The sequence below is a fragment of the Ambystoma mexicanum genome, chromosome 2q (genome assembly GCF_040938575.1).
Source record: "Ambystoma mexicanum isolate Mex_15411 chromosome 2q, UKY_AmexF1_1, whole genome shotgun sequence".
Lineage (NCBI taxonomy): Eukaryota > Metazoa > Chordata > Amphibia > Caudata > Ambystomatidae > Ambystoma > Ambystoma mexicanum.
Window position 1 is genome coordinate 1,461,953,331 of NC_090924.1, and position 14,686 is coordinate 1,461,968,016.

At 46.2% G+C, this 14,686-nt stretch overlaps 1 protein-coding gene across 2 annotated transcripts in view; it reads right to left on the reverse strand.

Moving 5' to 3' along the window:
- Positions 1-14,686, reverse strand: part of LOC138570265 (uncharacterized) — a 326,232-nt gene that overhangs the window by 139,446 nt on the left and 172,100 nt on the right. For both annotated transcript variants that reach the window (XM_069649033.1, XM_069649032.1), the window contains one exon: positions 2,188-2,310. In XM_069649033.1, coding sequence (XP_069505134.1) covers positions 2,188-2,310 — 123 coding nt within the window. The remainder of the gene's footprint in view (positions 1-2,187; positions 2,311-14,686) is intronic.

Genomic DNA, 14,686 nt, shown 5'->3' on the forward strand with positions numbered 1-14,686 from the left:
AGATTAGTGGTCACATAGAATGTTGGGAGGAAATCGAAGGATCAGCAAGTAAAAAGGGGGGGAAGGGCAGAGGGTGAGGGTGGTTTGAACGCAGGAGACGAGTCAGTCACCACATATGCATGGGATACTTGGGAGGCAGCGTCTGATCTATTGTACAACAGTCTTGTCTGACCTATTGTGGTACAATCTTGGTCTGACCTCTGCTGTGACTATCAGGGTCTGTGTGTTCAAATCAGTCATCGCCTGATCATGTGTAGTTTCTTCACTCTGTACACTGTGGAGCAGCGTCATTCACACCAAGGGTGGAACGGTCGCTCCAATTTTTATGAATAGCTACCAGATCAACCAGGGATTTGGCGAGTGGACAAATTAAGAAAGGGGGGCTAGACGCCTCACATTGTAAGCATGGTTTGTTCATCTCAAGACCCTTTGTAAAGTGTCCCCTTTCCTGACAAAACTCCATTATTCTCTCACAAGGGCTGGACTATGCAGAACAGCTTCATTGTTCTTCTCTTCGCCTTTCTCCTGGGACCCCTTACATTCGTCCAGAACACAGTGGCACACTTCTCAACAAGGATATTCCTACACAAGCACTGCTTGCCTGACTTGTGAAAAGAGGGTCACAAAAAGCCAAATTGCCCAAAACTGGTATTTGTAAAAAAAGAGACAACACAGAGTGGTTGTGGTATGCCAAATGCAAGGTAACCAGTTTATGGCAATAGACTGGGGAAAAAAAAAATCAAGATTAAAATCCAAGCTCTCACTCCAGAATTCGCCAACGTAAAACAGGAGTTTATATAGTACAAATGAATCATTTTGATGTCACAGTTATGAAAACCTATCACTCCTGGTTATTGGCTCTCTCTACTAAGCTACATATGGAACCTATATCTGCACAAATAGGATTTGGACAATTGTTATCTAAAATCCCACCCATGGACCTTCCCCTAAAAAGTGCTACCTCATCACATCTGGAAATTATTTGATAGGCCCTAAATTACTTCTGCACTGAAAAAAAGACATATGCTCATTGGGTACAATGTGGCCACACTATCCATGAACTGGCTGCATGATGACATGTTTAGTTTATACAAGTAAGTGAGAGTGAGGGGCAAGTGCATCGCCTTATTTTAACTAAATCAAATAACGCATGTTACCTCCCCCATGCCATGAGTTTGCGGCGGCTCAAGCCCTTGTTCACAATCCGTGATGGCCATCCTGCTCTTGACATATTCATGAATAATTATTTCTGTGAGTCATCATGATTTTACCCTGCTAAGATTTCATCGCTGTAATTAGTTTTTTTCTTTTAGTCGCTTTTTGCTCCTTCTGTCACGCCTAGCCGGTTGCAGAAACATTAGTCTGCCAACTGCTTCTGATTTCCTGGAATGCTATAAACTTGAAATGGTTTGCCATGTCCTTGTAACTCAATTTATCTGACAGCTAACTGCACACAGTAATATCTTGTACCACCATGTGCACTCTCTGCAAAGCCTTGCCCTTGACATTCCTTGAGATAGCTACCATCTAGCCCGCTACAACAATTTCCCGGATTTGTTCAAGTGTGCTTAATGGGCTTTTCTTAAAGCAGCAAGCTGAATTCTCTGCACTGCTGGTGCAATTTTGAAATGGCACGTTAGGTTTCTTCTGAAGGACACATTTGCTCTGCAATTATTTGCTGCCTACCGAGAACCTGGTGCATGCCTGGCACATAACATTTCTACATATAGGTACGCTGCAACCTCATGATTACCTATAGAAATTCTGCCCTACTAGTGTCATGAGTCCCTCATCCTTGGTACACGCTTACCTGCCACCTAGTCTATTCTATTTAAAAAGGCACACTAATTGTGCAAGATAATGCCTCCCCTGTCCCTGCTTCTGTAGCAAAACTAACTATTCTTTGTGCCAGCTGCATTTCCAGGAGGATTTAAAGTGCAGTTTCAAATGGGTCCCTTCTGATTTTGTAATTCCATTTTTTCTGGGGAAGGCAGGGGGGCACCTGCTCTCTAGCCAACAATTGCCCCACTACACTTGCTGACCCTACATTGGCTCCTTGGTAGTTCAACAATCCGGCACCGTTTCCTTTCATCTAGAGGAAAGGAAAGGCTGAGCCCTGTAGTGCAGCACAGGTTTACAGGTGTGTGCTGTTCTTCAAATCCTACCCACAATACAATGGTGACTTACCTCTCTTGCTCTTAAAGAATGCAAGCTTATCTGGGTAGCAGGCTAGAATTACCGCAGTGAGTGCGGTGACGGCCATCACAAAGAGCAGAAGCTGGGACAGCAAGATGAAGGTCCCAGATGCACCTGCAAGTGACAACCAAAAGGAGGGAAACATTAAAAGGCAATCTCTGATGAGCCAGTCAGTCACAGAAGGATAGGTGCTTGGGAAACAGCTTGGATAATCTCCTACTAGGGTTGTTCCTGCCCCAAAACATCCATGGTACTGCATGGACCTATTAACACCTACTCACTGTTCCCCACACATTGACCTCAACACACAATGGGCCTCATTACAAGTTGACGTGGTGCAGAATTCACATGTCGGTATTAACGTATAATATAGTGCAATAGGACTCCATGGAATGGAGAGTTACACCATCACTGGTAATCCGAAGGACATTCCACCGACCCGAGTGCTGGTAACGGTAATACTTTGCTGGTATCATGGTGGATTTACTGCCAGGATACCAGCAAACTTGCAATGAGCCCCAATGTGCATTATTGCTCCTTTAAATGTTACAAGTACAGGGGTGTAAAACAGGAGTTTTTTGCAGCTCTCATTACTTTGCCTTCTGGGACTTTTAGTCTTCCATTCAGGATGTGGAAAATAAAGCTATGAATATCTGTTTCATAAACCATCAATCAGCTCCACACCTCTAGTACACCAGAAGGGATCCAAACAAATTGGAAACACAAGCAAATTATAAACCTCCTTGTCCAATTATGGAAACGTGAACGGAATGGCAGGCTGATCTCTGCAAGCTAGTGGATCATTGGTTAGCAGCAACACGGCAAAAATACCATTATTACCCAATGATAAAAGGGACTGTCCAGTCAAGGTTGTATAAAATATCTACTTTATTAATTTCACAACAGACAGTTCTAGCACACTACAAAATGCAACCCACCCTGTAAAGCTGTAAAGGAACACAGAGGACAGAGAGTTTCACAAAGGAAAGGGATTCACTGGATAATGACGGGAGGGTAGTCAGTAAAGTAATTAATTGCAATGTTCAAGGATACTTGATTTCAACACAAAGAGAGCAATGGGTTGTAAAATGTCACTAGGGGCCTTTCGAGAAGGACCAGGGGGACAGAACCACAATGTACCTTGTCTTTGGATATGTTCTTGGTGCTTGACAGTGTAGTCTCGGTTTCAGGGCACTTTGTAGCTTCTGCAACAGTTGAAATTGTGAAACAGCTGCAGGTATCAAGTGGCAAGCAGTTCGGCGAGTGAGGCTGGACGGATGGCTGCAGGCTGGCCTACACGGTGGCTCGGGGTCAGGAATAATTGTCTTAGTGCTAGTTGGCGGTTCTGAAGTACTGGTCGAGGTGGTTTGGATGGCTTTAGCGACTGCGCGTCACAACAGTCAACAGTGCAGTCGGTTGCACCTGGAGGGGCTCAAAAATGTCTGTTCAGGCGGATGTTGGTAGATGCTGGTCGATGCACTCCTCAGAGCTTCTTCAATGGGCTTTTGTTGTCCTTTAAGGCAGACGGCCCAAAGCTGAAGATAGTGTTGCAGGCAGCTGCCTTGTCCTTGGTTCAGAGAGTCTCTGGGACTTCCCACTAAGGAAGCTTGCTGCAGAGCCTAGCGGTACATGCTGTGTGCTGGCTGGGTACTGGTTGTACCTTCAGCCAGGATCCAATGCTGAGCTCTTCCTTCTGCTTCTGGTGAAGCCTTCAGATGATCTGCCCCAAAGAGGGTCTCAACCCTCTTTTAAAGCCAAATGGGCCACAGTGATTGGTGTAGGCTAAGCCTACCTTAATGAACCAATCCTGGTTCCCCACCAACAGTCTCCTGTATGCATGAGGACATAACCAGAGAGGTTTACAACAGAAAAGGTAAAAGGGGTGAAAACATGTAATACTAAGTTCCACCCATCTTCCTGTCTGTTGTGGATCACAGGGTCTCGCTGGTTAATGTAGCTCTCTGTGGTTCCTCATTAAAGCAGCAGGTCTCCCTTGAAGCTGCAGACATTTTGGCTTCTTGAAACAACATTCATGTACCTTCTGAATGGTATACCCCTGCGGGGAGGACAACTGTAAACAGCTGTCTCAGACAGGACAGTTCACTGCCCTCGATACTGAGAGGTGGGAGCTGGCTTCAAGTTGACACAGATGCTTATCAAAGGTTGTTGGGGTTTCCAGTCGCCTTTGTTAGCCTCTGCAGCCAGACCCCATGTGGGCCTGTTTGAATTAAACTGATTGTTTACCTCTGCTGCTGGTGGCAGCGATCCACATACCAAACAGGCAGGGCGGATCCATGGAGCCTTTTATGGTTAATTAGGCTGGCCATGACATGGGGAATGTTTTCCCTCCCCTTCTGAGATGACATGGTTTAATCCTGGCTGTAATATCCCGTCTACATAGGACGTGTTGGGGGCCGGGGGGGGGGGGCGATGCTTATAGGCTGTGTCCACCCAGAGTACACAGGTCTATGTGCATGTCGTTCAGTGAGCATGAGAAAATGTGTGCAGATTAGCCCCAAATATTTTCTACAGGTTGTTCTACCATCATTCCATTGCTTTTACAATTTCATAAAGAAACAGGCGAGCGCACACCCACTATGCGGAGGGTGGAATTCCTCACAGCGATTGTCCATGGTGTCTTGTAGAGTGATGTTCAAGGAAAGCCTGGAGTGTTGTTTTGTTGCATCTGTGGCGGGTTCATCTTGTGTTTTGGGGCGCTCTGTGTTCCATGGTGTTTACCTGTGCTGTTCCAGTGTTGGGGTTGTGTGTCGAGAAGTGTTGCCAGTTTGGGTGGGAGTGTGAATAATTCACAGGTTGTTACTGTTGCCATTCCTTGCTCGGCAGACCACAAAAAAAACATTTCTGACCACATTTTTGACTTTAGAAACATCCAAGAGTTTGCATTTAAATGGCAAAGTGCTTTCTGCACTAAAATACAGGAGGGGGCAACAAACGTTCTAAGTGTTCGACAACATTCTAACTGATATAACGATGCATTCAGTGGACAGTTTATAATAGTCTACAAGAGTTTCTTTAATCTGGCAGGTGGAGGCACGCCAATATAACACTGAGGCATCCACCTCATTCCCAAAAACAGTAGCCCAAATAATAACACCTCTAGCAACAAATCAGAGTATTCAAAATTCATTTGGTTTATTAATGTACCCTTATAGACCGAAAGAGGGGTCATTATCGAAGGATAATGACCCGCCACCAAGTTACTGCCTCAGGCAAAACAGAAGACCATAAATTGGGGAAGAGAAATGATCCCAAGCGATAATGACCCGTCCCAAGGTCTATAAGGCCGTTACCACATGGTGGTGGTAGCAAGACATGTTTTGGAGTTAACAAATGTGAATGACTGAGCTGATTGTTGCATATATCAAACAAACAGGCCCTACTTAAAACAATGAGTACAAACATCTCCCCACCCAATGAATTTAGGATGCTGGGGTGGCGGGGGAATGAGTGTGTAGCATGGAACAGGTGGGAAGTAATTCCAGTTTGCCTTCAGTTAACATGTTAACAGTATCTGCTGTTAGGCAGATCCTGTGCAGTTCCCTTGGGGAACACCGCAAAAAGATTAAGACTACAGGTGTTGGCCGTAAACCCAATTGGTAGCAGTCTGCACCACCCAGATTTACCTGGTAGCTGTGGCTGAGCAGTCAGACCACTCTCAAGACGAGTAGGGCAGTATACAGAGAACACACAATAGGGCTAAAAACACAGTAGAGCAAACAAACACTGACCAGAGCTTGGTATCAAATGTATATATTTATTTAACACACACTTCAGGAAATACACTAGCACTATATAGCAAAGCAAGTTCATACACAATCAACAAAAGTATACACACCTCCCTTAATGATTATTAGACAAGTCTAAGTCAAAACACCCCTTATTTGTAAAACAGATGCGAGCACGTAACTTAGATGGCACTCCAATAATTAGGTTAAGGGGAGAGAAAAGGCAGGTCATGAAAATTAAAGAGTTCCCAACACTTTTCTAAGACCACAGCAAGTTAGTGAAGGCAGAGTCTACTGTAGAGCCAAAGTTCATAGGCCAGGCCCACTTTAAATGGAGCAAGGCAAAATGTGCCCAAGAACACACAGTTTAAAATGCACTAAAGTCTTTGCAGAAATGTTCAAAAGAGGTTGGTACGATGCAGAAGATAAAGTTAGAAGGTCTGGGGGCGAACCCAGTTGGAAAGCCAAGGATTTAAGGGTCACCTTTAGCAATTCGTAGAAAGGGAGGCCAGGTGGAACACAGTACCTTTAAAAGTGAGGAAGCTCCAGCGGTGGCAGTTGTTCCTGGCAGCGAGTGCAGTTTGTGGTTTCGACCAGGGAAGGAGAAGATCTCGTTTAGGAGGAAACTTGGAGTCGTTGCACTGCAAAGGGATGAAACCATCCGCGGAGTTCGTCGGTTAAAAGGTGCGTTCCTTTTATACGCGGTCACAGTGGTGAAGCTTGGCTATCCGGCCGCCGGGGTGCTTGGCACGGGTGATTCGACCAAGGGACGTCCTGGAAGGCGAATGGCGAACTGGTTGGTCCCACCAGCTCAAAGGGAGAAGACTCTTACAGCAGAAGATCTTTTCTTGTCGTCGGGAAAGTGGGAGGTTGTTGCAGCAGGGCTCCACCAGTGGTGTCATTGTTGCAGATGACTCAGCTTCTCCCCTCTTTGGATTTCTTAGGTCCTGTGGCGACTTCTGAAGTTCCAGTCCCCAAAGCCCTGCTTTTATGCAGAAAAACCCCCATTCAACAGCCTAGTTGTCACTCATAAATGCTAAGTGGTGAGCTGGGTGGCTTACCACTGGGCCAATCAGACTAGAGTGCGACTTGAGTTGCCGAGGCAACGCAGTCCAGGGTGCCTATTCCCCCTCCCACACATCATGTGAATCCCAGACAGAGTGGCACCATTTGGAGAGCTTCTGTGGAGAAGCCCGCCAAAAAGTGGAACAAAGGGCCCGACCTTTATTAGAGTTACAGAGACGGACACAAACGCCATTTTAAAACCGAGTTCTGGTGAAAAGACCCAACCAGTGATTTTATATTAAATAAATAAACCGGCGGTATCTTTAACATTGCACCAAAAAGTGGTGCGTTTAAAATGAATGGGAAAATCCCATAGAAATATTCCGTTTGAATATTTCGAGTGATAACCACTGCCACCAGCCAGAAACTCGACAAGGGGGGACTGGGCAGTGCCCCCTTGGAAACAGACCCAGGGGCAATCTAATTAACCCCTTCCAGTACTTCCACAATATGATGGTTTGTACTGGTTCTGTTCACAATTTTGGACTAGTAATGCCAATGGTGACTTTACATGCCCTGGGAGACAGTAGTCAGTCCCAGGGTATGGAGTCTATGTTTGGGGGTCACTATGACACCCCTGTGTTACTGCACTGAGGGTGCTGTGTAACACACGTACCAAAACAGATGACGCCCTATGGAGTAAAAGACCCCATAGCCCACAAGCACACACCAAGTCAAAATCATACCTCAAATCATGCCTAAGAGTTGGAGGAAAAGAGTCTCACTCTTAGAAGGAGGGAAAAAAAAACACCCAAAAATCCATCAAAGTTGCTGGGGGTGTCACTAGGTTTGGGAAATTAGCCTTATAAGAGAATTCTCCCTAACAGCTGTTCTCAGAAACGCAGCAGTTCTTTTGATAGCAGAATTTCTCAGCTGGAACGTTATACCTCTTAAGTGACAATGTGCCTCATTGCGAGTATGGCGATAAGTGGGAAAATTGGAGGTTACCGAGTTACCTTCAATTTCACCACTTTGCCATATTATGAGTTCTGGCTTTGAGTGGAAGATTTACCTCCAGCAAAACCCTGGCGGTAAATACTGCCACTCAACGCCCCAAAAATAAATAAATAAATAAATAAATAAATAGGCAGAGTTGGTGGAATTACTGTGACGGTAATTACACAATAAATGCCCCATTGGGTCCAATAGACACAATATAAATGGGGATTTACACCGCAACCACCACTTGTAATCAGGTGGACATTCTGCCTGACAAAGTGGCGGTAACGGTAAATCCGTTTGGAGGCATTTCAGAGGAAAATCCTCTGAAATAACACCAAACTCGTAATGAGGGCTGGCAGTGTGCCACCACTTGGGGGCAGTCTCACATTCAATGTGTCTAGTGTCTGACCTGCCGGTTTATAGTCCATTCTAATGCACATTGCCATGGAGAGTGGCAAGCTGGAACATTGCCATGGAGAGTGGCAAGCTGGCATTGCTCTGAGAGACTGCCCTTTCTCACTTTCCAAAACCTTACAAGCTCAGTAGACTTCTCATAGTTCATTGCCCTCTTTGTATATATCCTCTTTTCCATAAATGATATTCTTTAGCAATGCAAGTAGGGTTCCCCAGCCATAGAATACTCCCAAAAAACAGCAGCCTCTTTAGAAATATAGCTCATTTGGTTAATGCACCGGATGTAAAGATGCACGTTTCTTAAAAGCCTTGGATTCCGATCCTGGGAAGGTAGGTTGGAGGGTAATGCCCCCGATGCAAGCATGTGATTATCCTCCGGGTCACAGTTCCGGAACAGCATTGCACTGCTCGTTATGATGGTACTGGACAGCTTGGAGGGTAATGCCCCCGATGCAAGCATGTGATTATCCTCCGGGTCACAGTTCCGGAACAGCCTTACACTGCTCATTAGGATGGTACTGGACAGCTTGGAGGGTAATGGCCCAGATACAAGCATGTGATTATATTCCGGGTCACAGTTCCGGAACAGCCTTGCACTGCTCGTTATGATGGTACTGGGCAGCTTGGAGGGTAATGGCCATGATGCAAGCATGTGATTATCCTCCGGGTCACAGTTTCGGAACTACCTTGCACTGCTCGTTAGGATGGTACTGGATAGCTTGGAAGGTAATGGCCCAGATACAAGCATGTGATTATATTCTGGGTCACAGTTCCGGAACAGCCTTGCACTGCTCGTTATGATGGTACTGGGCAGCTTGGAGGGTAATGGCCCCGATGCAAGCATGTGATTATCCTCCGGGTCACAGTTCCGGAACAGCCTTACACTGCTCATTAGGATGGTACTGGACAGCTTGGAGGGTAATGGCCATGATGCAAGCATGCGATTATCCTCCGGGTCCCAGATGCGGAACAGCCTTGCACTGCTCATTAGGATGGTACTGGACAGCTTGGAGGGTAATGGCCCAGATACAAGCATGTGATTATCCTCCGGGTCACAGTTCCGGAACAGCCTTGCACTGCTCGTTATGATGGTACTGGACAGGTTGGAGGGTAATGGCCATGATGCAAGCATGCGATTATCCTCCGGGTCCCAGTTCCAGAACAGCCTTGCACTGCTCATTAGGATGGTACTGGACAGCTTGGTGGGTAATGGGCCAGATACAAGCATGTGATTATCTTCCGGGTCACAGTTCTAGAACAGCCTGACACTGCTCATTAGGATGGTACTGGACAGCTTAGAGGGTAATGGCCCAGATACAAGCATGTGATTATCCTCTGGGTCCCAGATCCGGAAACAGCCTTGCACTGCTCATTAGGATGGTACTGGACACCTTGGAGGGTAATGGCCCAGATACAAGCATGTGATTATCCTCCGGGTCACAGTTCCGGAACAGCCTTGCACTGCTCATTAGGATGGTACTGGACAGCTTGGAGGGTAATGGCCCAGATACAAGCATGTGATTATCCTCCGGGTCACAGTTCCGGAACAGCCTTGCACTGCTCATTATGATGGTACTGGACAGGTTGGAGGTTAATGGCCATGATGCAAGCATGTGATTATCCTCCGGGTCCCAGATCCGGAACAGCCTTGCACTGCTCATTAGGATGGTACTGGACAGCTTGGAGGGTAATGCCCCCGATGCAAGCATGTGATTATCCTCCGGGTCACAGTTCCAGAACAGCCTTGCACTGCTCATTAGGATGGTATTGGGCGGAAGCTTCAAAGCAGGAGTCCTTGTATTTGAAATGTATTATTGCTGATGCACTCAGTGGCCTAACATTCAATTCAATGTGAAGTACAGGAAAGAGACATTAATGGGTCGTCATCAACACGAAATAAAATATCTAAAGGCACTAAGCATTGTTCAACTCATGAGGGATGTCTCCATGACAACAAGGAGGAAAACTATAAGCGGATAAAAGAAGCAACCACCTGAAGTTAAGCTCAAGAAATGAGATCTTTACGTCTATTCCTAAGAAAACAAAGGGCTGAACTCGGCTAAACGAGCTGCCTGGAGTGGCAGCACGTGCCACAGGATTGATAATCCCGGGGGCCACACACTACCCTGCAGCCAAGAGACTGCTAGCTTCCAAGACTGCCTGCTGACAGGAAGGAGCTGCACCAGCAAAGGGGACAACCATCGAATGGGCGTTGTTTTCAAAGACGCTGAAAAGTGAAGGAGTGATACCAGGTAGTTATCACCTAAGATGAAAGCCATAAGTGTGGTGTCCTTACATCTAGCAAAACTCTCTGCATCCGGTGCCGGAGCCTGAACGGAAAGCCCAACAGGGATAACTCGCACAACAGAACTTCAATGGCAGCTGTAGATCCACCTGAATACCAACGAATACTGGGTCTGCTTTTCCCTGGCTTGCATGTACCCCATGCCTTTAACTAGGGGTTGGTCAAATCATCTGTAGGGCAACATTTCCTTCCAAATCGCTTTCTCTGGTTGGATGGATTTTTATTAGTATCACTATTTGTTTTTTAAGCACCCCCAAAAAAATAAATTGTGAAATTTCAGTTAGGGCATTTTGTTTCTTTTGACTGAAAAGTTGTAGAAGCCCCCGCTCCCTCAAGCCCCCTAGAAAAATGGAATTTTAGAAAAATTGCAAAATTCCAGATGTAAAAATGTCAACTTTCGGTATGGGGGTAAAATTGGCATAGACAAATATTGCATGGAATTCGCCAACATTTTCAGAGTGAATTTTGCTCATTTCACCCACCCCTACCGGTCACAGATTAGAGAATTGGACCAAGAAGTACGCCAAGAGCGGGTGCAGAAAATGTAAGATTTTCATTAGGCACTGTATAGAGCGATGGGGCAACTTCAGTTAAAACAGGATATTCTCCAAAGAAAATAACAAAACTTAGGATGGCCTTCTTCCACAAATGTCTCTTACAACAGCTTTCCCAAACTCGGGATGAATGGTCACCCTTCTAAGTCTCGGCGGTCACTGTTCCAAAGCGTGAGGAGTTCCCTCCCTCGACCGTAATGATACAGGCTCCAGGAGGTAGCAAGCCCTTCTTATGTTCCTTTGAGAATAGGTGCAGGCTTTCCGGGTTCCCGAACCCAAGACTAAGCTACTCCTTGATGTACTGCAGGACCCTTGGGCGTCTCTTACAGATGGTGTTGGGGGGCAGCTAAGTGAGGCCTTGATTCTGGACACTCATCCCCACATCCCCTCTAAATCTGTCATTTGGACCCAGACTGCCCCCTGCTGGAACCTCCTCCCAACTAGGGAGTGGCCTGGCCCTCTGCATCATCTTACCTCTAGTGACTAACCTGCCTCTGGCCCTCTGGAACCTCCTGTCACGACTGTGCCACTGGAGTATCAATTGCCACCAATGGGAGTCAATAATCACCATAAAAACCCTCCCAGAAAATAAGTATTTATATGTTTTTCTTTACTTTCCGTTTGCAAGACTTTAGAACCACCTTATTTAATTTCACAAACTACATATCCCATAATGCACATTGTGGCAGTTCTCATTATTGGTTATTCCTGTGCTGCAGTCTTAGAACTACAATCCCCAGAAGCCTTAGAGATCAGTGCTGCTTTAACTTTCCCTGGACCAGAGAGGGAGGAGGCAGGCAGATTACCTTCAGGTGTGCTGCGCCAAGTGCTGCCATGAGCCTGCTTCAGCACATGATATGATGTGATATTTTATTTGCATCACGCTCACAGTTCAGTATTTAAGCAGCTGCCTGCAGGACCACAGCGCTATTGCATTGAGTTTGTTCCCAGCCCCTTGTGCTTTGATCCTTGGAGTTTTGCTGTGCCCTGTTGCTTCCAGAACCTGCTCCTGTTCCAGTGCCCTGTGCTCCCTGCCTTGCTGCCCTACAACTCTGCTTTCACCCCCCTGCCTTCTGCCCTGGACCGCTGCGCTTCCTGCACTGCAGCCCTGCTCCCCTGCTTGCAGTCCTCTATTCCCTGTCTGCAGGCCCTTGCTCACTACCACCAATTATGTTGTTCCCTGCTTTTGGTCCCTTCTTCTGTGCCCGTGTGGTCCATGTTACCTGGCTTTAGCTTCCAGGTTTCCAGTCCAGATTTACAGTTCCTTGAATTCCTTGTTACCAGTCTGCAGTTCAGTCCTTGTTTTCCTAGTCCAGAGCTTTCTTGGTCCTGGTCTATAGTTCAGTCCGCTGTTCCGATATTCTGGTCCTTAGTTTCTAGTCTGCAGTTACCTGCACCATTGCACTTACATTCTTTTCTACTTGCTTTTCCTCTTTCATTCCTGGTCTCTGTCCTGAACCCTGCTTACTTTGACTGCCTATTCTTCCCTAGATATTTGTTACCATTCCAGTCCTCACTTGTGCTTGTGTAATTCCTTTGTTCCGAGTTTGCAGCTGGGTTTCCCAGCAGGCAATCTCTGCCCCTTTTCTTTGTCGCGTTTCAGTATTGTACCATGTGCCATATTGTTAATAGGGTGCTGGTTCCTGCTTCAGGGACAGTCACTGTTCAGTTTCTGCTGGACCCGTACAGGCTTCAGTCTTGTGAGTACTGTTTCCTTGTTTGTCCCTTAGGGTCCAGACAAAGACACCCACTCCCGCTGCTCCTTTCCATGAGCATTCAGAGTGGGAACCTATAACAGTAACCAGCCCAGAAGGCTAGTTTCCCCCCTGAGCCCGTGGGAACCTCTTCTCCCACATTCTGCATACACCCCAAGTGGGAACCTAAAATGTTCGTCTTACTTGTACTCCCTGCCCCCATCTGTTCACTGCCTTTGTTGCCCATCTGTAGTACTTGCCTATCCTTTCATATCTGCAGGATTCCTTACGCTCCTGTCTCTTGGGTACTTTTCTACCCTCAGCTTTATGGGCATGTCTATGCCCTCAAGCCCTCCGACACCTCCTACCTCTAAGCTTACTAATCTGCTTCTGGCCCTCAGGAGCCTCCTACCTCTAGCCGACTAACCTGCTTCTAACCCTCCCCCATGCTACCTCTAGCAGACTAGCCTGCTTCTGGATATTTACCTCTCTTTTCAATTCCTTTATAACGTTTTGGTCTCATCTCTATTGCTTTCTTTTTTCTCTTCCATTCCCCACTAACCCGTGGCCAACCTTCTTCACTCTTCTCATCTGAAGACGTATCATCCTCAGTCTCCTAACTCTCACCTACCCTCTCCTCCTGCTGATCTGTCACGTCTCCTTAATACCACCTTGAACTGTTTCTGCTTCCTTCCACTGTGGGCATTACTTCCTCCCTGCAGACCTCTAATGTTCCTCCTTCCTTCACCTCCACCCCTGGTATAGTTCCTCCATCCTTCCCTCTGCTCTCTTCTCCTTCTGCCACTCCACATCTGGTTTTAATTCTTCCTTCCTTTCATGGGTTCCTACTTCAGTCTTCCACTCCAGGTTTTACTTCTTCCCTTCTTTCCTCTGCTCCTACTACTGCCTTTGTTGGGAAGGAAGAGCGTCAGTCTCAGGGCCCTCAGCGTTTTAGAAATTATGTACAACTGCAGCAGTGCACGTGGAAAGAAGACACCTTGGAAACACTGCACATTTGGAAGATAAAAAGGAGGAACAATACCCGACAATTAAGAAATCAAGTCAAGTGACAGATTGCGTTTATCAGGAATAAAGAGACTTAATTTTCATCGTATAAAATGACAGCCTACAAAGAGAAAGAACTATTTCATTTTTGTAACAGTGAACACTGGTGTCCTATGTTAACTGTGCCCAATCTGTGTGCATAAGATTAATAATGAACCTACCTCTGTTCTAATATAGTAGAAAAGAAAGATTGTATTTTTGAACAAGTGGCCTAGATATAATGCTAAAATGTTACATGTAAGCACATCTTGTTGATTTAATGCCATATTTTCTGAAGAATGGATGCAGCTGGGGTTTTCCCCACTGAACTGAAATGTATGTGCCTTATGAAAATTTGAACTCAAGAACTTTGGCTGAGGACCCTTAGGAGAAGAGGGTCTAGATTTCAGTTTAAATGCCAAGATATGCAGAGAAGTAGATACAAATTATGGGATTTACAGATAACGCCGCCCGCAGAAATGACCTTTAAGGTCAGGTCCCCCATTAACTGTGCATTACTGGACAATAGAAGAACAAGTTACTTTCTTACCTGGTAACGTTCTTTCGATGGGATGTTCCTCCAACGCATTCCACATCTATGACAGTAATCACCACAGCTGTGCTGCTTCGGGAAAAAATGTCGGCATAGGCGTCCTGCGTCGATGATGTAGATACGCTGTCCTCGAGGGCCTCCGTCAAGGGTCGACGTCACCGGATGTTATATAT